The 27,199-nt window shown below is 39.6% G+C and overlaps 2 protein-coding genes across 7 annotated transcripts in view; one reads left to right on the forward strand and one right to left on the reverse strand.

The window, feature by feature from the left end:
• Nucleotides 1-26,998, reverse strand: part of tspan14 (tetraspanin 14) — a 31,765-nt gene extending 4,767 nt beyond the window's left edge. The window contains exons 1-3 of one of the 6 annotated variants that reach the window (XM_061966863.1): nucleotides 26,879-26,998; nucleotides 22,482-22,661; nucleotides 4,613-4,693 (exon numbers count right to left, since the gene is read on the reverse strand). In XM_061966863.1, the coding sequence (XP_061822847.1) occupies nucleotides 4,613-4,693 (81 nt within the window). In that variant the 5' untranslated portion in view covers nucleotides 22,482-22,661; nucleotides 26,879-26,998. Of the gene's footprint in view, nucleotides 1-4,612; nucleotides 4,694-4,919; nucleotides 5,049-5,073; nucleotides 5,094-5,175; nucleotides 5,198-5,222; nucleotides 5,520-22,481; nucleotides 22,662-26,180; nucleotides 26,197-26,878 lie in introns of those variants that run through there. The other 5 variants (XM_061966856.1, XM_061966848.1, XM_061966872.1 and 2 more) reach the window with 5 other exon arrangements.
• prph2b (peripherin 2b (retinal degeneration, slow)) lies at nucleotides 10,327-22,812 on the forward strand. The gene is made up of 3 exons (XM_061966837.1): nucleotides 10,327-11,175; nucleotides 15,110-15,356; nucleotides 22,455-22,812. Exons 1-3 carry the CDS (start codon nucleotides 10,595-10,597, stop codon nucleotides 22,647-22,649), a joined length of 1,023 nt encoding a protein of 340 aa, XP_061822821.1. The 5' UTR covers nucleotides 10,327-10,594; the 3' UTR covers nucleotides 22,650-22,812.
• Nucleotides 26,999-27,199: the final 201 nt, after the last annotated feature.

Raw genomic sequence — 27,199 nt, forward strand, 5'->3', positions numbered from 1 at the left:
TGGTAACTGTCGGAGGCAGATATTTACATATATCCGAATTTAAATGTTACTTCTTTTGATTTCATTGTCATATTACAAAACAGCTAGTGTTTTTCTTCCAAATGTGGTCTTTTGGTTGTCTGCAAAACTGTGTGCTTAACCTTGAAGTGAGGAATGTTAGAGAGAGCGATAATAAGCATTTGTTTTGGCTAGAGGGACGGCGTGGCGCAGTGGAAGAGTGGCCGTGCGCGACCCGAGGGTCCCTGGTTCAATCCCCACCTAGTACCAACCTCGTCATGTCCGTTGTGTCCTGAGCAAGACACTTCACCCTTGCTCCTGATGGGTGCTGGTTAGCGCCTTGCATGGCAGCTCCCTCCATCAGTGTGTGAATGTGTGTGTGAATGGGTAAATGTGGAAGTAGTGTCAAAGCGCTTTGAGTACCTTGAAGGTAGAAAAGCGCTATACAAGTACAACCCATTTATCATTTATCATTTAGAGAGAGATGAATGCCTGCGACTTAAGAGGGGGGAGGGTTTTGGGTCGAGAAGACAGACCATCTTAGCGGGGCGAGCCGAATCTATGCTGTCTCTGTAATGTATATCTGCAAAGCTTTGCAAATATATTACAAAATACCTATTCTGTCTCTGGTGGTTTTTCAACTCAGCTTTAAGTGTCGTAAAAAGCTTGTGACTTGAATTCCCTGGGAGGAACAACTGGTCCAAAACGCAACAATTTGGGGGCCTCGTCTCGTCCGGGCGAGAATTGGACACCTTTTACATTCTTCTGGACAGACTCACGAGTGGCCAAACATAAAACAAGGTAAGCAGAGCCTTTTTCTAAAATCTGCTTTAGGAGTCTGTCTTGAAGTATGTAAGTCAAACACTGTTTGTACCCCAGACACAGAGTGGACATTTTGATGGATTGATTGCATTTTTGCCTTGTCTGCCATTACATAAAAAGTTGTAAATAAGTGGTCAACTCGTGTCATTGTGTCTCGACTACCGTGACGGGCAGTTTCATTGACGAATAAACTAATAGTACGCTAATGGTGCGGGTGGTAATACGAGAGAGAGAAGGTGTGAATCTGGTAACAAATGAAGGAATAATTAATTCCCAAGAAAAACAGCACGGGGTCCATCGTCTGGCGTTGGTTTGGCTTCAAGCGGGAAGATGTTCAACAATTATGCGGAAAAAGCGTTGCTACAAAAAGTAGCATCACTGCTAATGTAGCATCATTTGAAAAGTCACCCGCTAGAGAATAAGGAGTGCTTGAAACTCCGCATGTCAACATCTCCGTTCGGTGCCACACCCACAAAATGCCGAGGCAACCATTTCCACATCAACACCGTATGAAACAAATAGTCAACAACAGAAGGAGATAACGTCCGCAGGAACCTACCACATAGTGAAGGACATACACTATTTGATTTCCTATTATTCAGCTCATTTTTATTTGACACTTATTGAAATATCTTGGGTGACATCATGCACAAAAGTGCACTTCATTTGTTTTAAACTATTGTAGTGACGCTCTGTACAAAAAATGCACTTTAATTTAGTGTTGTTTTGATATGTCATCTTAGTGACATCATGCACAAAAGTGCACCAATAGCTTGTTTTAAAATGTCTCTGACAATCCTGCACTTTCTGTTTTGGAAATGACATGAATGTTTGTGCCACTGCTTAATAACTGTTTAACAAATACACTTTTGCTCAATTGACTTAGTTGTGATTTCCCTCTCTGCATGAAAGTTTAAAAGTAGCATATATTAATGCAGCATGAAGAAGAATGTTTTAATGTAGACACATAGAATAATCATACTGCTGTGATTATTTGCATCAAGTGTTCATTCAAGGCTAAGGCAAAATATGGAGATATATATCGTGTATCGTGACATGGCCTAAAAATATCCAGATATTAATAAAAGGCCATATCGCCCAGCCCTAATTCCAGTTCATTGAAATACCACAACACTGGATATTGTTCAGATAAGTTACATATAAGAACTTGCACACAAAGCAACACTGGAGGTGACTATGATGTGCGCATTTTCCGCGCACGCGTATTAGGTAACGTTGCGCCGGCGGACGGAGGGGGGATTAAACGGTGGCATTGTTGTGCATGGGCACGGATAAGGTTAGGTGGGATTTACCCTGGATATCCTTATCCGGCTTAGTGTAAACGGGGACTGAGATGTTGTGTTGTGGTGAAAGTCACTTAAAACAGACGGCTGGTGGCGGTCACCGGGCAAGCAAACATGGCTGCCGGGCGGGCCATTCATTCATTCTCCAACCCACTTCTCCAAAGTGGGCTGGCTCAGGGTGGAGGACAGAGTAAAACAACTTGCACCGAGCCTGGTCTATAAAATCCGTTACACCTCCCTGATACCGAAGTACATGTCAAACTATTTCCTTAACGTAAATGACCGCTACAACCACAACACCAGGGGGAGTTCCACAAACCACGTTAAACCCAGATTCCTATCTAACAAAGGTCTAAACTCATTCTCCTTCTATGCCACGTCAATATGGAATGCACTCCCAACAGGTGTAAAAGAAAGTGCATCTCTATCCTCCTTCAAAACCGCACTAAAACAACACCTCTAGGCAACTTCAACCCTTGACTAACACCCTCCCCTCACCACATCCCACCTCCCCGGATTGTAAATAATCAAATGTAAATAATCAAATTTATTTCTAATGTATATACTTGCTCTTATGCTTTCTGAACTCATTATGTTCACTGCTCGCTGTACATATCCTACCAAGTCAGACCTACACTGTTTCAATGCCCATTTTTTCTGATGATGCAATTGTTGATGACTGAAGTATGCTGTTCCCCCGGATTGTAAATAATGTAAATAATTCAATGCATATTAGAGATGCGCGGATAGGCAATTATTTCATCCGCAACCGCATCACAAAAGTCGTCAACCATCCGCATCCACCCGAACTAACATTTAATCAAAACCGCACCCGCCCGCACCCCCCCGTTGTTATATATCTAATATAGACGATGCAAGGCATTAGTGAGGTTATAAAGCTTTTGCCTGTTAAAAGAAAGGAGACTGATCCAATGCAGCAGAGACATTCAATGCGTGCCACGCTGTCACGGCCCAGACGCACACCAGTGCGCAATCATCTGGGAGCCGCGCTGAGCGCACCTCCAAGCGCGCTCGCGCCACTCAAACTGCTGCGTTCACACATGCATCTGTAAGCCTTGTTTTAACATCCTGTGGCACTCTTCTGGGATCACGGCGGACGAAACTGCTCATTCTCAGGGTGTTTGTGGAGGTTCGGGGTTTTGCACAAATGTGATGCACCATGTTAGATGTCCCGGTTTTGTGACTGTCGTAGACATAAACAGCGTCGCAGCTCTTGCAAATCACGTAGCCAGCATTACTATCATCCTGATTTACAACCTCATAAAAACGAGTCCACGCTGAACTTTTCTGGCCTTTTTTCCCCCTGGTCTTTAGTATTCCCTTTTTTAGTTTGTCGCGTACCACGTTTGCTGCCGGCGTTGCCATCTCTTTTTTTCTTCTTCTTCTGTTGTGGCATATGCTGCAGGTGCCTGCTCGTTTTTCGTATGTGGGTAACAACATTTAACTATGTATATATATTTCCGAATTGGTTTAACTGCCACCCGCCTGAATCTATTTAAAATCTAATTTTTTTTTATTTCAACCGCCCGACCCGACCCGCGGATAAAATCTAATTTTTTTTTATTTCAACCGCCCGACCCGGGGATAATCCGCGGACTACGCGGTTGTGTCCGCAAACCGCGCATCTCTAATGCATATACTCTGATGATTAACTTGTGTGATGTCTGTATTATGATGATAGTATATAAATAATGATAAATGGGTTATACTTGTATAGCGCTTTTCTACCTTCAAGGTACTCAAAGCGCTTTGACAGTATTTCCACATTCACCCATTCACACACACATTCACACACTGATGGCGGGAGCTGCCATGCAAGGCGCTAACCAGCAGCCATCAGGAGCAAGGGGTGAAGTGTCTTGCCCAAGGACACAACGGACGTGACTAGGATGGTGGTAGGTGGGGATTGAACCCCAGTAACCAGCAACCCTCCGATTGCTGGCACGGCCACTCTACCAACTTCGCCACTTGTACCATGAATTGATTAACGTGGGCCCCGACTTAAACAAGTTGAAAAACTTATTCGGGTGTTACCATTTAGTGGTCAATTGTACGGAATATGTACACTGTGCAATCTACTAATAAAAGTTTCAATCAATCAATCAGGGTGAGGGGGCGTGGTAAGGTGGGGTCATTTGCATATAACAACTCTGCCTCTCAAAACAAACCATTTTAGGAGGCTGCCAGAAAGTGGCTTGAAGATTGGTCTTTACAGCAAAATCTATGCACAATTTTGACAAAAAAAAAACCATAAATACATGTTAAGTAGAAGAAAAGGAAGTGTTTTAAAAATAGAAAAGTAATCATGATATGGCCCCTTTAACAAGCAATGCTGAAGTCATTGGTGTATTTCGCAGTGATTTGTCTCACTTCCTGCCTCCTAAACCACACAGGATGTTGTGACAACACTTGTTAGGCAACAACCTCGGACAGCACACCTAAAGAAGCTTGTTAAAAAAAAAACTTACCCAAAAGATGATATTGTAGCTGAACATAAGGTATTTGTAGCAGCAGCTGACTTCCGCATTGTCATAGCGATAGTAATACATCTGTAACAAACAAACATACAACAGTGACGTGTTATCATTCCTAAAATTGCTGTCTGTCAACAGTTAAAATGTATTGGAGATTGAAATGATTAAACGAATATTGTTGTATGTGTGAGAAATTATTTAAAAAATGTAAAATATGGTTATTAATCAAACAGATTTTTTTTTTTTTTTTGGTGAATTATATTTATATAGCGCTTTTCTCTAGTGACTCAGCGCGCTTTACATAGTGGGTGGCACTGGGAGCAGGTGGGTGAAGTGTCTTGCCCAAGGACACAGCAGCAGTGACTCGGATGGCAGACGCGGGGATCGAACCCAGAACCCTCAAGTTGCTGGCACGGCCGCCCTACCAACCGAGCTGTGCTATGTTCTCATCTCACCGGAAACTGCTAGCATTGGACGAGCTAGCTAGCGAGCATCCAAGAATGAACGACTAAAACAATAACATGTCGTCACTTGTCAAACAAAGCCTTCATACTAACCGTTTAAAGAAAATATTGTTTTTAACCAAAACAAGATGCGAGTTTACCTCGTTGCGTCAAGAGGGCGGCTGAAGTCTTTTTTCGAAGTCCTTTATTACGACTCCAAAGTTGAAGAAAAAAGGCAGTGTCACAAAAACGTGTGGAAGTGTGTCAAGTTTGAACTAAAGGAGGAATATCTCTCACAAAGACTATTGTGTCATCGCGGAAGCGAACGATTAAACCGACCAGGCTAAAAAAAAAAGGTGTAAATGTCAACAAAATACAGACAAAAGCAAAAGTTGTTGATAGGAACCTACTTTTGTCTCCCTTCGCTTGGTGGTTTGTGGTGGCCAGTAAAGTGCTGTTAGTGAACTAGCGCCCCCTGGCGGATGGGAGTGTGAAACACGCTTCTGCCTGTTTCTTTTTTTATTTTTATAAACCTTTATTTATAATATGCAACATTTACATACAAGCAAATAAATAATAATAATCAAAACAAGTACAGAAACAGAACAAAAACAGTACAAAACAGGGCCAGGGGGTTGAAAACTCAATAAAGTGACTAAAATAGAATGCAAGATATATATATATATATATGTAACAAAATGTAAAGCCATAGGCTCACACAACCTCTGTAAATAATCTCACTTTGAGTCTCATGTCAAGACTCAATCTCATTTAAAATTTCATGTCAATTGTCAGTCGCATCCAGCTCTCATTTTGAGTCTCATGTTAAATCAGACTCATTTAGCTCCAACTTTGTCTCATGTCAACTAATCTCATTTCAACGTTCATGTCAATTGCCAATCTCATTCAGCTCTCACTTTGAGTCTCATGTCAAATCACACTCATTTAGCTCCAACTTTGTCTCATGTCAAGACTCAATCTCATTTCAACTTCCATGTCAATTTTCAATCTCGTTCAGCTTTCACTTTCGAGTTTCATGTCAAGACTCAATCTCATTTCAACTTTCATGTCAACTGTCAATCTCATTCAGCTCTCACTTCAAATCTCATTCAGCTCCAACGTTGAGTCTCATGTCAATACTCAGTCTCATTTCATCTTTCATGTAAATGATCAATCATATTCAGCTCTCACTTTGAGTCTCATGTCAAATCAGACTCATTTAGCTCCAACTTTGTCTCGTGTCAAGACTCAATCTCATTTCAACTTTCATGTCAATTGTCAATCTCATTCAGCTCTGAGTCTCATGTCAAGACTCAATCTCATTTCAACTTTCATGTCAATTGTCAATCGCATTCAGCTCTCATTTTGAGTCTCATGTCAAATCAGACTCATTTAGCTCCAACTTTGTCTCATGTCAACTAATCTCATTTCAATGTTCATGTCAATTGCCAATCTCATTCAGCTCTCACTTTGAGTCTCATGTCAAGACTCAATCGCATTTAAAATTTCATGTCAATTGTCAATCGCATTCAGCTCTCATTTTGAGTCTCATGTCAAATCAGACTCATTTAGCTCCAACTTTGTCTCATGTCAAGACTCAATCTCACTTCAACTTTCATGTCAATTGTCAATCTCATTCAGCTCTCACTTTGAGTCTGACGTCAAATCAGACTAATTTAGCTCCAACTTTGTCTCATGTCAAGACTCAATCTCATTTCAACTCTCATGTCAATTGTCAATCTCATTCAGCTCTCACTTTGAGTCTGACGTCAAATCAGACTCATTTAGCTCCAACTTTGTCTCATGTCAAGACTCAACCTCATTTCAACTTCCATGTCAATTTTCAATCTCATTCAGCTTTCACTTTCGAGTTTCATGTCAAGACTCAATCTCATTTCAACTTTCATGTCAACTGTCAATCTCATTCAGCTCTCACTTCAAATCTCATTCAGCTCCAACGTTGAGTCTCATGTCAATACTCAGTCTCATTTCATCTTTCATGTAAATGATCAATCATATTCAGCTCTCACTTTGAGTCTCATGTCAAATCAGACTCATTTAGCTCCAACTTTGTCTCGTGTCAAGACTCAATCTCATTTCAACTTTCATGTCAATTGTCAATCTCATTCAGCTCTGAGTCTCATGTCAAGACTCAATCTCATTTCAACTTTCATGTCAATTGTCAATCGCATTCAGCTCTCATTTTGAGTCTCATGTCAAATCAGACTCATTTAGCTCCAACTTTGTCTCATGTCAACTAATCTCATTTCAATGTTCATGTCAATTGCCAATCTCATTCAGCTCTCACTTTGAGTCTCATGTCAAGACTCAATCGCATTTAAAATTTCATGTCAATTGTCAATCGCATTCAGCTCTCATTTTGAGTCTCATGTCAAATCAGACTCATTTAGCTCCAACTTTGTCTCATGTCAAGACTCAATCTCACTTCAACTTTCATGTCAATTGTCAATCTCATTCAGCTCTCACTTTGAGTCTGACGTCAAATCAGACTAATTTAGCTCCAACTTTGTCTCATGTCAAGACTCAATCTCATTTCAACTTTCATGTCAATTGTCAATCTCATTCAGCTCTCACTTTGAGTCTGACGTCAAATCAGACTCATTTAGCTCCAACTTTGTCTCATGTCAAGACTCAATCTCATTTCAACTTCCATGTCAATTGTCAATCTCATTCAGCTTTCACTTTCGAGTTTCATGTCAAGACTCAATCTCATTTCAACTTTCATGTCAACTGTCAATCTCATTCAGCTCTCACTTCAAATCTCATTCAGCTCCAACGTTGAGTCTCATGTCAATACTCAGTCTCATTTCATCTTTCATGTAAATGATCAATCATATTCAGCTCTCACTTTGAGTCTCATGTCAAATCAGACTCATTTAGCTCCAACTTTGTCTCATGTCAAGACTCAATCTCATTTCAACTTTCATGTCAATTGTCAATCTCATTCAGCTCTGAGTCTCATGTCAAGACTCAATCTCATTTCAACTTTCATGTCAATTGTCAATCGCATTCAGCTCTCATTTTGAGTCTCATGTCAAATCAGACTCATTTAGCTCCAACTTTGTCTCATGTCAAGACTCAATCTCATTTCAACTTTCATGTCAATTGTCAATCTCATTCAGCTCTCACTTTGAGTCTGACGTCAAATCAGACTCATTTAGCTCCAACTTTGTCTCATGTAAACTAATCTCATTTCAACGTTCATGTCAATTGCCAATCTCATTCAGCTTTCACTTTCGAGTTTCATGTCAAGACTCAATCTCATTTCAACTTTCATGTCAATTGTCAATCTCATTCAGCTCTCACTTTGAGTCTCATGTCAAGACTCAATCTTATTTCAACTTTCATGTCAATTGTCAATCTCATTCAGCTCCAACGTTGAGTCTCATGTCAATACTCAGTCTCATTTCATCTTTCATGTAAATGTTAAATCATATTCAGCTCTCACTTTGAGTCTCATGTCAAATCAGACTCATTTAGCTCCAACTTTGTCTCATGTCAAGACTCAATCTCATTTCAACTTTCATGTCAATTGTCGATCTCATTCAGCTCTGAGTCTCATGTCAAGACTCAATCTCATTTCAACTTTCATGTCAATTGTCAATCTTATTCAGCTCTCACTTTGAGTCTCATGTCAAATCAGACTCATTTAGCTCCAACTTTGTCTCATGTCAAGACTCAATCTCATTTCAACTTCCATGTCAATTTTCAATCTCATTCAGCTTTCACTTTGAGTCTCATGTCAAGACTCAATCTCATTTCAACTCTCATGTCAATTGTCAATCTCATTCAGCTCTCACTTTGAGTCTCATGTCAAATCAGACTCATTTAGCTCCATTTTTGTCTCATGTCAAGACTCAATCTCATTTCAACTTCCATGTCAATTTTCAATCTCATTCAGCTTTCACTTTGAGTCTCATGTCAAGACTCAATCTCATTTCAACTTTCATGTCAATTACCAATCTCATTCAGCTCTCACTTTGAGTCTCATGTCCAAATCAGACTCATTTAGCTCCAACTTTGAGTCTCATGTCTACTCTCAATCTCATTTCAACTGTCATGCCAAGTTTCAGTCTCATCCAGCTCTCAATTTAAATCTCATTCAGTTCCCAACTCTGACTTTCAAGTCACATTAAAATGGCCTTTACTTAACGGAGTGTTTTTTTGGGTCAATTGAAAATTGCAACGCCAGCGAGAGAGTTAGTTTGGCTGAGTCCGCTCTCAGTGCTGCTGGAGTGGGCAAACGCACGCCACCCAGGTACCGTAACATGGCACCGTTGGATTTGACGTCATTCGGACCGGTGGAGTTCACTCAGTGTCGGAAAAAAAAAAGTACCCTACTTATGACGTTATACCAGGGCTAATGTTAAAACATCTACAACTTAGCACATGTTTTCTTTAGTTGGAATTGTTGTGAACATTTTTAATGACCAACACGACGATATCGATTTCATACTCTGTAAGTAATGTTGCGTTTTGGACCAGTTGTTCCTCCCAGGGAATTCAAGTCGCAAGTCGCTCCCAAGCTCTTTACGACACTTAAAGCTGAGTAGAAAAACCACCAGAGACAGAATAGGTATTTTGTAATATATTTGCAAAGCTTTGCATATACATTGAGACCAGTCCCGCATAGAACATTCAATCGCGCCGCCAAAATGGTCTGCCCCCCCCCCCGAAAAACCCTCTCCCCTCTTAAGTCTCTCTCTCTCCCACCCTCGCACTCATGTCCCTCCAGCCAAAACATATGCCCATTATCTCTCTTTCTTACATTCCTCACTCAAGGTTAAGCACAGTTTTTTGCAGACAACCAAAAGACCACAATTGGAAGAAAAACACTAGCTGTTTTGTAATATGATTATGAAATAAAAGAAGTAACACTTAAATTCGGATATATGTAAATATCTGCCTCATTGAAGAGTTATGACACTTTTTTGCATCGAGCGGTCATGTGACTGCCAGGCGCTGTTTGATTGGTGAGCTGGAGTCAAAGGTCACTCGCGCTTACGTCGGATTGGTCAAGAAGAGTCATGTGACGGATGTCTCCCTAACGATGTAAAAAGTTACTCAAGTAAAGGGAGTTACTACCCACCTGTGCTCATGATATACATTTTATTGGAATGTCATACCAGGTAATGACAGGCCCCGCCCCCTGGCCCCGCCCCAATAGGAAGCCAATTAGCGCTAAGCCTGATTAGCGGCGATTAGCTGTTCCGTGTTAATTGGATCAGGCTTTTGAGCTTGGGACGAGTTTGGGATCCATTGGAGTTCCGTCCAGCGCTCTGACCGGCAGCCCGCAGACTTCGGAGACCACCCGGGAGCGGCGACTGCGATGGGAGGCCAGCGAGGCCCCGGCCAGCACGGACTGTCCTGAGGTGCGGCGTGGCGCCATGGATCTCAAAGCCGGACCGCTTTTGGCCGCTCGCACCCGGATCTCACTGTGAAGCCGCTGCGTTCTCCGAGGAAGCCCCCCGCCCCGCACGTCTTCTAACCTTTGGATCGTCGTGTTGCCGAGATGCCGTTCATGCCGGTGAAGTTCACCCTGCAGAAGCGGGTGAAGCTGGCGCAGGGTCTGTGGATGCTCTACTGGTTCTCCGTCATCGTGAGCGTCCTCATCTTCAGCCTGGGCCTCTTCTTCAAGGTGGAGCTGCGCAAGAGAAGCGAGCTGATGGACAACGAGGAGAGCCACCTGGTGCCCAACCTGCTCATCCTAACCGGGCTGCTGGCCTGCGGCCTCAACGCCTTCGGGGGCAAAGTGTGCCACGACTCTCTGGACCCCGTCAAGTTCTCCAAGTGGAAGCCCATGCTGAGAACCTTCCTGCTGCTCTGCTGCGGCTTCAACCTGCTGCTGCTGCTGGCGGCGCTGCTCTGCTTCCTCATGCAGTTCGCAGTCTACCTGACGCTGTCCGAGGGCCTGAAGAACAGCATCCGCTTCTACAAGGACACCGACACGCCGGGCCGCTGCTTCATGAAGCGGACTCTGGACTTGACCCAGATCGAGTTCCGCTGCTGCGGCAACAACAACTTCAGGGACTGGTTCGAAGTCCAGTGGATCAGCAACCGCTACCTGGACATGAGCAACGAGGAGGTCAAAGAGTGAGTCTCGCGTCCTCTAGAAATGTCACCTGTTGTCTCATGGCGTGATGCGAACGCCATCGTGAGCTTTGAGCTTTGAGCCCCACCTGGTAAATACATGAGGGAGCTCATGAGAAGGAGGCCAGTGGAGGATGAGGAAGGAATTAGGAGGGTGAAAGTTCTCCTAAGTCTCTAATCTCACACCATGCGATCTTCCCTGACCTGACATGGTCAATGACGTCCGAACGAGCCTCACGCACCTCATCCCTCATGCTTAATATCAAGTCTCATGCTAAACCTCATCTCTTATGCTAACCCTCATGTCTCATGCTAACCCTCAAGTCTCATGCTAAACATCAAGTCTCATGCTAAACCTCATCTCTCATGCTAAACATCAAGTCTCATGCTAAACCTCATCTCTCATGCTAAACCTCATGTCGCATGCTTGATATCGTGTCTCATGCTAAACCTCACCTCTTATACTAAACCTCAAGTCTCATGCTAAACCTCATCTCTCATGCTGAACCTCATCTCTCATGCGTATTATCATGTCTCATGCTAAACCTCATGTCTCATGCTTAATATCGTGTCTCATGCTAAACCTCATCTCTTATGCTAAACCTCATGTCTCATGCTAACCCTCAAGTCCCATGCTAAACCTCATCTCTCATGCTTAAAATAATGTCTCATGCTAGCCCTCAAGTCTCATGCTAAACCTCATCTCTCATGCTTAATATAATGTCTCATGCTAAACTCCATGTCTCATGCTTAATATCGTGTCTCATGCTAAACCCCATGTCTCATGCATAATATCACATCTCATGCTAAACCTCATGCCTCATGCTTAATATGTCTCATGCTAAACCCCATGTCTCATGCTTAATATCATGTCTCATGCTAAACCTCATGTCTCATGCTTAATAACATGTCTCATGCTAAACATCATGTCTCATGCTTAATATCATGTCTCATGCTAAACCTCATGTCTCATGCTAAATATTATGTCTAGTGCTTAATATTGTGTCTCGTGCTAAACCCCATGTCTCATGCTTAATATCGTGTCTCATGCTTAATATCGTGTCTCATGCTAAACCCCATGTCTCATGCTTAATATCGTGTCTCATGCTAAACCCCATGTCTCATGCTTAATATCGTGTCTCATGCTAAACCTCATGTCTCATGCTTAATATCATGTCTCATGCTAAACCTCATGTCTCATGCTAAATATTATGTCTAGTGCTTAATATTGTGTCTCGTGCTAAACCCCATGTCTCATGCTTAATATCGTGTCTCATGCTATTTCCATGTCTCATGCATAATATCATGTCTCATGATAAACCTCATGTCTCATGCTTAATATCATGTCTCATGCTAAACATCATGTCTCATGCTTAATATTATGTCTAATGCTTAATATCGTGTCTCAGGCTAAACCCCATGTCTCATGCTTAATATCGTGTCTCATGCTTAATATCGTGTCTCATGCTAAACCCCATGTCTCATGCTTAATATCGTGTCTCATGCTAAACCCCATGTGTCATGCTTAATATCGTGTCTCATGCTAAACCTCATGTCTCATGCTTAATATCATGTCTCATGCTAAACCTCATGTCTCATGCTAAATATTATGTCTAATGCTTAATATCGTGTCTCATGCTAAACCTCATGTCTCATGCTAAATATTATGTCTAATGCGTAATATCGTGTCTCATGCTAAACCCCATGTCTCATGCTTAATATTGTGTCTCATGCTAAACCTCATGTCTCATGCTTAATATCATGTCTCATGCTAAACCTCATGTCTCATGCTTAATATCGTGTCTCATGCTAAACCCCATGTCTCATGCTTAATATCGTGTCTCATGCTAAACCCCATGTCTCATGCTTAATATCGTGTCTCATGCTAAACCCCATGTCTCATGCTTAATATCGTGTCTCATGCTAAACCCCATGTCTCATGCTTAATATCGTGTCTCATGCTAAACCCCATGTCTCATGCTTAATATCGTGTTTCATGCTAAACCTCATGTCTCATGCTTAATATCGTGTCTCATGCTTAATACTGTGTCTCATGCTAAACTTCATGTCTCATGCTAAACTTCATGTCTCATGTTTAATATCGTGTCTCATGCTTAATATCGTGGCTCATGCTTAATACTGTGTCTCATGCTAAACTTCATGTCTCATGCTTAATATCGTGACTCATGATAAACCTCATGTCTCATGCTTAATATCATGTCTCATGCTAAACCTCATGTCTCATGCTAAATATTATGTCTAATGCTTAATATCGTGTCTCATGCTAAACCTCATGTCTCATGCTAAATATTATGTCTAATGCGTAATATCGTGTCTCATGCTAAACCCCATGTCTCATGCTTAATATTGTGTCTCATGCTAAACCTCATGTCTCATGCTTAATATCATGTCTCATGCTAAACCTCATGTCTCATGCTTAATATCATGTCTCATGCTAAACCCCATGTCTCATGCTTAATACCGTGTCTCATGCTAAACCCCATGTCTCATGCTTAATATCGTGTCTCATGCTAAACCCCATGTCTCATGCTTAATATCGTGTCTCATGCTAAACCCCATGTCTCATGCTTAATATCGTGTTTCATGCTAAACCTCATGTCTCATGCTTAATATCGTGCCTCATGCTTAATACTGTGTCTCATGCTAAACTTCATGTCTCATGCTAAACTTCATGTCTCATGTTTAATATCGTGTCTCATGCTTAATATCGTGGCTCATGCTTAATACTGTGTCTCATGCTAAACTTCATGTCTCATGCTTAATATCGTGACTCATGATAAACCTCATGTTAAATCTAGTTTATCATGGTAAACCTCAAGCCTCATGCTAAATCTCATGTTGCATGCTAAACCTCATGTCTATGTCGCATGCTAAACCTCCTGTCTCATGCTAAATCTCATGTTGCATGCTAAACCTCATGTCTATGTCGCATGCTAAACCTCCTGTCTCATGCTAAATCTAATTTATCATGGTAAACCTCAAGTCATCATTTCTATATGTCTCATGCTAAACATCAACTCATGCTAAACCTCACGTGTCATACTAATCGTCATGTCTCATGCTAAACATCATGTCTATGTGTCTTATGCTAAACCTCATGTCTCATGCTAAATCTTATTTCTTGTGGTAAACCTCAAGTCTCATGCTAAAGATTATGTCTATATGTCTCATGCTAAACCTCACGTCTCATGTTAAATCTCACGTCACATGCTAAACCTCATGTCTCATGATCAATCTAATTTCTCATGCTAAACCTCATGTTGCATGCTAAACCTCTAGTCTCATGCTAAACATAATTTTTAATGCTAAACATAACCTCATGTCTCATGCTAAACGTCATGTCTCATGATAAACATAATTTTTAATGCTAAACATAACCTCATGTCTCATGCTAAACCTCATGTCTCATGCTAAACCCCATGTCTCAGGCTAGACCTCATGGCTCATGTTAAACCTCATGCCTCAAGCTAAACATAATTTTTAATGCTAAAAATAGCCTCATATAGTACCTCAGGCTAAACCTAATGGCTCATGCTAAATCTCATGTTACCGGTAAACATAATTTTTAATGCTAAACATAACCTCATGCCAAACCTCATACCTCATGCTAAACCTCAGGTCTCATAATCAACATCCTGTCTCATGCTAAATCTTGCCTAATGTATTGTATCATAGCTCAAGTCTGAAGTCCAGTCTCAAGTGTCACAGGTCTCACTCCCTTCCAGTCTCATGTCAAGTCTGAATCCAAGTCTCAGTCTCATGTAGCTCTGACTGCGAGTCTCATGTCAGGTCCCACGCTAAAAGTCTCATCAGGAATTTTGACTTTGTCTCATGTAAACTGATGTCATTGGACTTTCTCATGCCTTTCTCACCGCCTGGTGTAAAACTGGTCTTCTTGTGGGCTTGTTGTCGGCAGCCGCGTCCTCAGTAACGTGGAGGGGAAGTTCCTCATGGACAGTGTCCCATTCAGCTGCTGCAACCCCGGCTCCCCTCGGCCGTGCATCCAGCATCACGTGACCAATAACTCCGCCCACTATGACTACGACCACCGCACCGAGGACCTCAACATCTGGACCAGGGGCTGCCGCGAGTCCCTCTTCTCCTACTACAGCGGCCTGATGACCTCCATCGGCGCCATCGTCATCGCCACCATCATCCTGGAGGTAGGAGGCCTCGTCCAATCAGCATCAAACACGGACGGGCGTTTGATGAATAGACCAATCACTCGTTAGCGCAATGCTCCTCAAACAGTGGGGCGGGATTAGTGGAGGGGGAGCGTGAGAGGCAATAGCATAATAGCATATATCTTGACACATATAGATAGATGAATAAATAAGCATTCACTTCAGAGGCGAGTTGAAAAAGTTATGTCCCCAGAAAGTGTAACTGTGAGCGGCGCTTTATGATGTGTGTGTGTGAGGGGGGCGTGAGAGGCACTAGCGTATATCTTGACAAACACAGATAGATAAATAAATAAGCATTCACTTTGGGGGGGGCGTGAAAAAATTCTGTCTCTAGACAAATTTAAGTGAGCAGCGCCGCGATGTGTAGGGGGGCGTGAGAGGCACTAACGTATATCTTGACACACACTGATATATAAATAAATAAACATTCACTTTGGGGGGGGCGTGAAAAAATTCTGTCCTTAGAAAAATTGAGAGGCTCCAACGTATATATCTTGACACATACAGATAGATAAATAAATAAACATTCACTTTGGGGGGGGCGTGAAAAAATTCTGTCCCTAGAAAAATGTAACTGAGCAGCGCCGCGATGTGTAGGGGGGCGTGAGAGGCACTAACGTATATCTTGACACATACAGATATATAAATAAATAAACATTCACTTTGGGGGGGGCGTGAAAAAATTCTGTCCCTAGAAAAATGTAACTGAGCAGCGCCGCGATGTGTAGGGGGGCGTGAGAGGCACTAACGTATATCTTGACACATACAGATATATAAATAAATAAACATTCACTTTGGGGGGGGGGGGCGTGAAAAAATTCTGTCCTTAGAAAAATTAAACTTTGAGCAGCACCGTGGTATGTGTGGGGGGACTTGAGAGGCTCCAACGTATATATCTTGACACATACAGATAGATAAATAAATAAACATTCACTTTTGGGGGGGCGTGACAAAAATTATATCCCTAGAAAAATGTAACTGTGAGCAGCGCCGCGATGTGAATGGGGGCGTGAGAGGCACTAGCGTATATCTTGACACATACAGATGTATAAATAAATAAAAATTCACTTCGGGGGGGCGTGAAAAAATTCTGTCCCAAGAAAAATTTTACTTTGAGCAGCGCCGTGATATGTGTGGGGGGACTTGAGAGGCACCAACGTATATATCTTGACACATATAGATAGATAAATAAATAAACATTCACTTTTGGGGGGGTGTGACAAAAATTATATCCCTAGAAAAATGTAACTGTGAGCAGCGCCGCGATGTGAATGGGGGCGTGAGAGGCACTAGCGTATATCTTGACACATACAGATGTATAAATAAATAAATAATTCACTTCGGGGGGGCGTGAAAAAATTCTGTCCCAAGAAAAATTTTACTTTGAGCAGCGCCGTGATATGTGTGGGGGGACTTGAGAGGCACCAACGTATATATCTTGACACATATAGATAGATAAATAAATAAACATTCACTTTTGGGGGGCGTGACAAAAATTATATCCCTAAAAAAATGTAACTGTGAGCAGCGCCGCGATGTGAATGGGGGCGTGAGAGGCACTAGCGTATATCTTGACACATACAGATGTATAAATAAATAAACATTCACTTTGGGGGGGGCGTGAAAAAAATCTGTCCCAAGAAAATTTTACTTTGAGCAGCGCCGTGATATGTGTGGGGGGACTTGAGAGGCACCAACGTATATATCTTGACACATATAGATAGATAAATAAATAAACATTCACTTTTGGAGGGGCGTGACAAAAATTATATCCCTAGAAAAATGTAACTGTGAGCAGCGCCGCGATGTGAATGGGGGTGTGAGAGGCACTAGCGTATATCTTGACACATACAGATGTATAAATAAATAAAAATTCACTTCGGGGGGGCGTGAAAAAATTCTGTCCCAAGAAAAATTTTACTTTGAGCAGCGCCGTGATATGTGTGGGGGGACTTGAGAGGCACCAACGTATATATCTTGACACATATAGATAGATAAATAAATAAACATTCACTTTTGGGGGGCGTGACAAAAATTATATCCCTAGAAAAATGTAACTGTGAGCAGCGCCGCGATGTGAATGGGGGCGTGAGAGGCACTAGCGTATATCTTGACACATACAGATGTATAAATAAATAAACATTCACTTTGGGGGGGCGTGAAAAAAATCTGTCCCAAGAAAATTTTTACTTTGAGCAGCGCCGTGATATGTGTGTGTGTGTGTGGGGGGGGGGGGGGGGGGGGGGGGCTGACATATATGCTGACACATACAGATAGATAAATAAACATTCACTTTGGGGGGGCGTGACAAAAATGATATCCCTAGAAAAATGTAACTGAGCAGCGCCGTGATATGTGTGAGAGGAGCGTGAGAAGCAATTGTGTAATAGTTTATAACTTGACGTATAACAATAGATACAGTAAATAAACATTCACTTCAGGGGGGCGTGAAAAAAATTATGTTCCCTAGAACATTTTTTACTGTGATATGTGTGAGGGGGGCCGTGAGAGGCAATAGCGTAATAGCATTAATCTCGACGCACAACGATAGATAAATAAGCATTCACTTCAGAGGGGGCGTGAAAAATTCTGTCCCCTAGAAAAATTTAATGGAGAGCATAGCCGTGATATGCGTTGGGGGGGATGTAATAGCGTAATAGTGTATATCTTGACACATAATGGTCTATAAATAAATAAATAAATAGACATTCACTTCAAGGGGGCGTGAAAAAATTCTGTCCCCTAGAAAATTTAGCTGTGAGCAGTGCCGTGATATGTTTTGGGGGGGCTGTGAGAGGCTAATAGCGTATATCTTGACGCATAACGATAGATGAATAAACAAGCATTCACTTCAAGGGGGGGGGGGCGTGAAAAAATGTCTGTTCCCTAGAAAAAAATTCAACTGTGGGGCGCCGTAATATGTGTGAGGGGGGTTGTGAGAGACAATAGCCTTGACACATATAGATAGATAAATAAACATTCACTTTGGGGGGCGTGAGAAAATTATGTCCCCTAGAAAAATGTAACAGAGCAGCGCTGTGATGTGTGTGTGTGGAGGGGTGGGGGGGCATAATCTTGACACATAACGAAAGATAAAATAAACAAATAGACATTAACTTAAGGGGGCGTGAAAAAATTATGTTCCCTAGAAAAAATTTAACTGTGAGGGGCGCCGTGATATGTGTGAGAGGGGCTGTGAGAGGCATAGCATATATATTGATGCATAAAGATAGATAAATCAGATAAAAACATCCACTTCAGGGGGGTGTGAAAAAATTCTGTCCCCTAGAAAATTTAACAGTGAGCCGTGCCGGAAAAAAAGTGTTGGGGGGGGCGTGAGAGGCAATAGCATAATAGCATCTTTAGTGTCAATAAAGAACTAGACACATACATATAAAAAACAACAACAACATTAATTCATTTCAGGGGAGGGCATGAAAATAATTATGTCCGCAAGGGGGGGAGGGGCGTGAGAGAAAGTAATTAGAAGCAAGAAGGTCAGCTTAGTATGGGGAAAAGAGAAACGTGTTAGGAAGCTTGGCTCGCAAGCTCACTGAGGATCAGAGACTATTCTAGAAGGTTAATCCCACTTCCCTCGCCAAGTTGCATTCTGGGAAGATCAGATGTGGGTCAAAACAACAAGCGAGGACAGCGGCGGATTTAGGCGTCACATCCTGAACTCAATCGCTCAGAACTCCTTGACAAGCCCCGCCCCCCGACGGGGCTCTGATTGGCCGATATCCTTTCCTTCTTTTCTCGACCTTTTTGAAAAACTTGGATCCATGAACTCGTAGCAACACAAGTCAGTGCTGTGATGATGTAAGCCAGCGCTTCTCTAGTATTTTTTTTGTCATGCCCCCCCTTTGGGGACATCATTGTTTTTCACGCCCTCCCTTCCCCCCAAATTGAAATACGATTGAGAACCTGGCAAAAACACAAAATGTGCAATTTTTTGCACATTTTGTGCAATTTTTCAAAGTGGAATATTTGATGTGAAGTAATTGGAGCCTTATATAAATCAATTTATAACAACAATGGTGGTATTGATTGTATATCTTTTTTTTAGTTTTCATCAATGATAGTTAAAAAAAAAAATACATTAACTTTACTGGGGATCCAAATGGATCCCACTCATAAAATTATTAAAAATAAGTCTTTTTTTTTTTTTTACTTCAACACTGTAGATCAACTTCAGATCTGTCAACTATAAGTTTTTATAGAATGTTTTGGCTTTTGTTTGTTTGTTGTATGCCTTTTTTGTCAAAGAAAACTCTAATATTTTCCTAAAAAAATATTTCAAAGTAATTGGAGCCTTAAATAGGTCAATAATTAATTTTAAAAAAACATTGATTTTGATTCATTATTATTTTTTGAGCTTTGACAGGAAAAAAAATCCCATTAAAATGATTGGGGACCCAAAAGGGTCCCATTCATAAAAGTGTTAAAAATAAGTAACTTTTTTTTTTCTTTCTTTTTTTTTTTTACTTTCAACACTTACATTTCTAGATTAACTACAGATCTATCCGTCAATGACAAGTTTTTATTATTTACATTTTTATGCCCTTTTTGTCAAAGGTAACTTTGAAATACTTTCCCAAAAATATTTTAAAGTGAAATATTCAATGTGAAGTAATTGGATCCTTGCAAAGATCAATAATTCATCATTGATTTTGATTAATTATTATTTTTTGAGCTTTGACAGTTAAAACAAATCAGATTAAAATTATTGGGGACCCAAAAGGGTCCTACCCATAAAAGTGTTAAAAATAAGTCATTTTTTTATTTTTTGTACTTTCAACACTTACATTTCTAGATTAACTTCAGATCTATCCGTCAATGACAAGTTTTTATTATTTACATTTTTATGCCCTTTTTGTCAAAGGTAACTTTGAAATATTTTCCCAAAAATATTTTAAAGTGAAATATTCGATGTGAAGTAATTGGATCCTTGCAAAGATCAATAATTCATTACATTGATTTTGATTCATTATTATTCTTTGAGCTTTGACAATTAAGAAAAATCTGATTCAATTTATTGGGGACCCAAAAGGGTCCCACTCATAAAAGTGTTAAAAATAAGTCACTTTTTTATTCTTTTTTTTTTTTTTACTTTCAACACTTACATTTCTAGATTAACTTCAGATCCTTGCGTCAATGACAAGTTTTTATTATTTACATTTTTATGCCCTTTTTGTCAAAGGTAACTTTGTAATATTTTTCCAAAAATATTTTAAAGTGAAATATTCGATGTGAAGTAATTGGATCTTTGCAAAGATCAATAATTCATTACGTTGATTTTGATTCATTATTATTCTTTGAGTTTTGACAATTAAAAAAAATCTGATTAAAAGTTTTGGGGACTCACTCATAAAAGTGTTAAAAATAAGTCACTTTTTCATTTTTATTTTATTTACTTTCAGCACTTAAATTTCAAGATTAACTTCAGAACCTCGCATCAATGACAAGTTTTTATTATTTACATTTTTATGCACTTTTTGTCAAAGGTAACTTTGAAATATTTTCCCCAAAAATATTTTAAAGTGGAATATTTAATGTGAAGTAATTGGATCCTTGCAAAGATCAATAATTCATTACATTGATTTTGATTCATTATTATTCTTTGAGCTTTGAAAGTTTAAAAAAAATCTGATTAAAATTATTGGGGACCCAAAAGGGTCCCATTTATAAATGTGTTAAAAATAAGACACTTTTTTTTTTTTTTTTTTTTTTTTAACTTTCAACACTTACATTTCTAGATTAACTTCAGATCCTCACGTCAATGACAAGTTTTTATTATTTACATTTTTATGCACTTTTTGTCAAATGTAACTTTGAAATATTTTCCCCAAAAAATATTTTAAAGTGTAATATTTGATGGGAAGTAATTGGATCCTTGCAAAGATCAATAATTCATAAAAAAATTATTTTGATTCATTATTTTTTTTTTTTAGCTTTGACAGTTCAAAAAAATCTGATTAAAATGATTGGGGACCCAAAAGGGTCCCACTCATACAACTGTTAAAAATAAGTCATACTTTACTTTCAACATTTAAATTTTAAGATTAACTTCAGATCTATCCGTCAATTACACATTTTTATTATTTACATTTTTATGCCCTTTTTGTCAAAGGTAACTTTGAAATATTTTCCCCCAAAAAATTTTTTAAGTGGAATATTTGACGTGAAGTAATTGGATCCTTGAATAGATCAATAATTTATAACAACATTGATTTAAAATCTTTATTTTTTATTTTTTTTTAGCAATTACAGTTAAAAAAAAACATTATTATTGGGGATCCAAATGGGTCCCACTCATAAATTATTCAAATTAAGTCATGTATTGTTTTTATTTTTACACTTAAGCCTGTAGACCAACTTCACATCTGTCAACTATAAGTTTTTATTATTTTTAATGGCTTTTGTTTTTGTTTGTTTGTTTTATGCCCTTTTTGTCAAAGACAACTTTGTAATATTTTCCTCAAAAAATATTTCAAAGTGAAATATAAGATGTGAAGTAATTGGAGCCTTAAATAGGTCAATAATTCATGAAAACATTGATTTTGATTCATTATTATTTCTTGAGCATTGACAGTTAAACGGTCCCATTAAATTTTCGGTCACCCAAAAAGGCCCCACTCATAAAAGTGTTAAAAATAAGTCATACTTTTTTTCTTATCTTTTTACTTTCAAGACTTAAATTTCAAGATTAACTTCAGATCTGTCTGTCGATTACAAGTTTTTATTATTTACATTTTTACGGCCTTTTTGTCAAACATAACTTTGAAATATTTTCCCCAAAAAATGTTTTAAAGTGTAATATTTGATGTGAAGTAATTGAATCAATCATTCAAAACAACATTAATTTTTAATTTTTTTTAATTTTAGCTTTGACAGTTTAAAAAAAATATCCCATTAAAATTATTGGGGACCCAAAAGGGTCTCACTAATAACAATGTTAAAAATAAGTCATAATTTTACTATTTTTTTAAATACTTTTAAGACTTAAATTTCCTCAGCGTCTGAGAAGTACTGATGTGTGTGTGTGTGTGTGTGTGTGTGGGTGTGTGTGTGTTGCAGTCGGTGGACATGGCAGGCCTGAAGTACCTGAGCACGGCCCTGGAGACCATGGCGGACCCGGAGAACCCCGAGTGTGAGAGCGAGGGCTGGCTGCTGGAGAAAAGCGTCAAGGAAACGCTGATGGATTGTCTGGCGAAGGTCAAGACTTTGGGCAAGTCCAACAACGTGGAGGAGGGCGAGGAGGCGGCCGGCTGAGAGCCCCGCCCACTATAGACACACACACAAACACACGCACACACACACTGTAAATAAACACGACATTAAGAGTCTTCTCTCACAATAAACTGACATGAAACAACTTTTTTTTAATTTGTAGGCCACACACACACACACACACACACACAAACACACACACACACACGCAAGGACACACAGTTGTTTTAAAGTTAGTGATGGGTCTTTTTGTCACTTTTAAGCTTTTATATGAAAGTATTATTGTAGTAAAACTTTGAAAAAGTGTACCTCAATCTGTGTGTCTGTAATCCACTTTGTGTCTGTGTACTCATTTGTGTGTCTGTATGTCAAAATGTGTGTATGCATTCAGATCCATGTGTGCATGTTTTAATTTGTGTGTCTGTATCTCAATCTGTGTGTAATCAGATCCACATGTGAGTGTTTTAATTTGTGTGTCGGTATCTCAATCTGTGTGTAATCAGATCTGTGCATGTTAATATATGTGTGTTTAATCAGATCTGCGTGTGCATGTTTGAATTTGTGTGTCTGCATCTCAATCTGAGTGTGTGTAATCAGATCCGTGTGTGCGTGTTTTAATTTGTGTATCCGTATTTTGATTTGTGTGTGTAAAAAAATAAAATGTCTGTTCGTATTTCTCGAGTGTCAAGTGTCGCAAAAGCCAGATGTAAAAAGAAAACAAATCAGGGTTCTTGCTTCACACCAATCTCAATACCCAGACACACACAGATCAAAATACAGACAGACCGGTTTTTGTGTTCACACACATAAATCAGAATACGGAGACACAAATTAAAACACGCAGACATGATCTGATTACACACACACACACACACACACACACACACAGATTGAGATACAGACACAAATTAGTACAGAGACATTTGAATCGGATTACACACACGCACAGATTTTTTTTACACAAAGATCAAAATAGGGACAGTTTTTGTTTACGCACATAAATCGAAATACGGACACACAAATTAAAACACGCACATGTGGACCTGATAAAACACAGATTGAGATACACAATTTAGTACACGGGCACGTGAATCGGATTACAGACGCACAGATTTTTTTCCTCACACACAAATCAAAATACGGACAGAGATTTTATTTTTTTACACACAAAAATTGAAATGTGGACACACAAGTTAAAACAAGCACACACGGAGCTGATTACCCACACATATTGAAATACAGACACACAAATCAGTACACGGACATGTGAATCGGATTAGATGCAAAGATTTTAATTTTTTTTTACACATACCAAAATGCAGACATTTTTTTTTCTGCGCACATAAATCAAAATACAGACACACAAATTAAAACACGCACGCGCGAACCTGATATTTTTCCAAACACACACACGCACACAAAAATCAAAACACAGATAGATTCCTTTGTGTTTTTTTTTTTTACACACACAAATCAAAATACGGACACACAAGTTAAAACACACACACACACAGACCTGATAAAGCACACCCACAGATTGAGATTCAGACACACAAATTAGTACACGGACACGTGAATCGGATTACAAACGCACACTTTTTTTTTTCACACACACAAATCAAAACACAGAGATTTCTTCTTTTTTTTTTTTACACACACAAATCAAAATACAGACACAAGTTAAAACCCACACACACAGATTGACATTCAGACACACAAATTATCACACACTTTTTTTTCCCACACACACACAAATCAAAACACGGACAGCAATTTATTTATTTTTTAACACACACAAATCGAAATACGCACACAAGTTAAGACACGCACACGCGGACCTGATAAAACACACACACACACACACACACACACACACACACACACACACACACACACACACACACACACACACACATTGAGATTCAGACACACAAATTAGTACACGGACACATGAATCAGATTACAGACGCACACTTTTTTCTTTTTTTACACACACAAATCAAAATACGGACAGCCATATTTTTTTCTTTAAACACATAAATGGAAATACGGACTCACAAATTAAAACACGCACATCTGATTACACACACAGATTGAGATTCAGACACACAAATTAGTACACGGACACGTGAATCGGATTACAGACGCACACTTTTTTTTTTTCACACACACAAATCAAAACACGGACACAAGTTAAAACACACACACACACTTGATAAAGAACACACACAGATTGAGATGCAGACACACAAATTAGTACACAGACACGTGAATCGTATTACAGACGCACACATTTTTTTTCCCCCCACACACACAAATCAAAACACAGACAGAGATTTCTTTTTTTTTTTTTTACACACACAAATCAAAATACGGACACACAAGTTAAAACACACACACACACACACACCTGATAAAGCACACACAAAGATTGAGATTCAGACACACAAATTAGTGCACGAACACTTAAACCGGATTACAGACGCACACTTTTTTTTCCACACACACAAATCGAAATACGCACACAAGTTAAAACACGCACACGCGGACCTGATAAAACACACACACACATACATACATACATACACACACACACACACAAATAAAAATAAGGACAGACTATTTTTTTCTTTAAAAACATAAATGGAAATACGGACTCACAAATTAAAACACGCACATCTGATTACACACACAGATTGAGATACAGACACAGATTAGTACACAGATACGTGAATCGGATTGAGATACGCATTTGCAAATAGTTTTGCTCCAATAAAACTTCCATTTAGTCACCACAAATGTGTGTGTGTGTGTGTGTGTGTGTGTGTGTGTGTGTGTGTGTGTGTGTGTGTGTGTGTGTGTGTTGGGGTCTCGTCCTGGTCACAACACCTCTCTGTGGAGCCGTCCATCACAGGTGACCTCTGACCCAGCAAGGCAAGCATCACTTTGACATGTTTGATTATGAAAATGAAAGTTATAAATTGTGTAGCTGTACTGTAAATGTTAGCGATTATTCAAATATATTTTATTGTACATCGAAGAAAATTGTTGTTCCTAATAAAGAAACACTGTGAAGGATTGTCTTTTGAATCTTAGGTCGCCGTCTCCCGCCATTAACGACATTTGCGCTGCACGTCAATTTTTTTTGCCGTGGCCTCGACGTCACTTGCGTGCGCACTTTGATCAAGTGAAAAGTAGACCGGGAGGAAGTCGCTGCTAGTACTACAAAATAAGATAAAAGTAGCAACAAAATGACAAAAAATGTTTGTTTTTTTACGTGAAAGTAATATAATGTATGAATGGATGTATATACTGTAATATATTTGGGAGGGTTTTAATCTTTTTAATGGCTTTTAAGTAGAGGAGACACGGACATCAGCGTGGATTTACGTTGGCTTTATTTTTCAACTCACATGTAAGAAAACGCACCACAGCGTCAATTCCGGTCTTTCAACAATCGCTATTACTTCGGAATCAAAATAAATATTCATATATTACATATAGCCTATTATTTGCGTACTATTGACAAGTAATACTTCGAAAATTCGGTCGTGTTAAGTAAACTTTACTCACCGAAACCGGATGTGATGAAGTTTCTACTTCCGCTGGTCTTTCCCTGCGCACACGAGTGACGTAGCTCCCTGATGTGGTCGGAATTAGATGCCAAAATATCAGATTTGAAGCACTTTTAAAGACCATTTGCATAATAATTGAAAAATGTATTCGATTTAAAACCTTCAAAATAGTGTTTTCTTTGTTTTACTTTGGCCACAAATAGAGCAAGCACATTCTTAAAATTTACATATGGCAACTCATCCTCTTGGCAAAACAATTTAAGTTAGTTAAACATTCTGAGGGGGGAAAAATGGTGCAGTTTCAAAAACACAAAAAAGAACACAATGAACTTGGACTTTGTCTCGGTGCTTTTACAAAACCATTAAACTTTAAGCGCTTCCTGTTCCGCATTCTCGTGTTGGCAGGTCGCCATTAAAGACGTGTTTGGAAACCGCCAAAACGCATTCAAATATTTATAATAATTTATTGTCAAAAAAATGACGCCATGATAGCCGAATTAAAGGTGACATAAGTACAAACCTAACCAATGTGAACATAGTAGATTTAAGCATCAAATAAAATAGAACGAGCACAACAAATGTAGAACCACACATTTTTACAATGGAGTTCAGAGTGCACGTCGTGCCGTTCACCATTTGCGAGCGCTGTACGGAACTCTAACTACAAATATGTTGACTTAAAACTTTGCATCTTACCGTTTACTTATTTTAACTGCAGAGTGGATGATTTACAATCAAATAAAGTATTGTGTGTCGATACTGCCGCCAGCCACAACAGGAGCAGCTGATTTGGCACCTGCGCTGATTGGAGTAGCGGCAGCCAATCCAGAGGGCGCTTAAAGTCAGCTGACATGTCACCTTAAACAGTGTGACGTGAGTTGCCCTTGTATTTACTATTGCGACACCCGGTGGACACATTGAGAACGGCAGTTTATTTCATTAAAAAAAATGCAGCTCATTTTTATACTTGGCAAACTCAATTTGCGGCAGTGACGTGCGGTGAGGTTGATGGCTGAT

Source organism: Nerophis lumbriciformis, linkage group LG02, assembly GCF_033978685.3.
Source record: "Nerophis lumbriciformis linkage group LG02, RoL_Nlum_v2.1, whole genome shotgun sequence".
NCBI lineage: Eukaryota > Metazoa > Chordata > Actinopteri > Syngnathiformes > Syngnathidae > Nerophis > Nerophis lumbriciformis.

Excerpts from the sequence above, each read along its gene's own strand:
- prph2b (XM_061966837.1), top strand. The coding sequence starts at position 10,595 with ATGCCGTTCATGCCGGTGAAGTTCACCCTGCAGAAGCGGGTGAAGCTG. Across the intron at positions 11,176-15,109 it reads AGCAACGAGGAGGTCAAAGA|CCGCGTCCTCAGTAACGTGG; the intron begins GTGAGTCTCGCG and ends TGTTGTCGGCAG. Across the intron at positions 15,357-22,454 it reads TCGCCACCATCATCCTGGAG|TCGGTGGACATGGCAGGCCT; the intron begins GTAGGAGGCCTC and ends TGTGTGTTGCAG.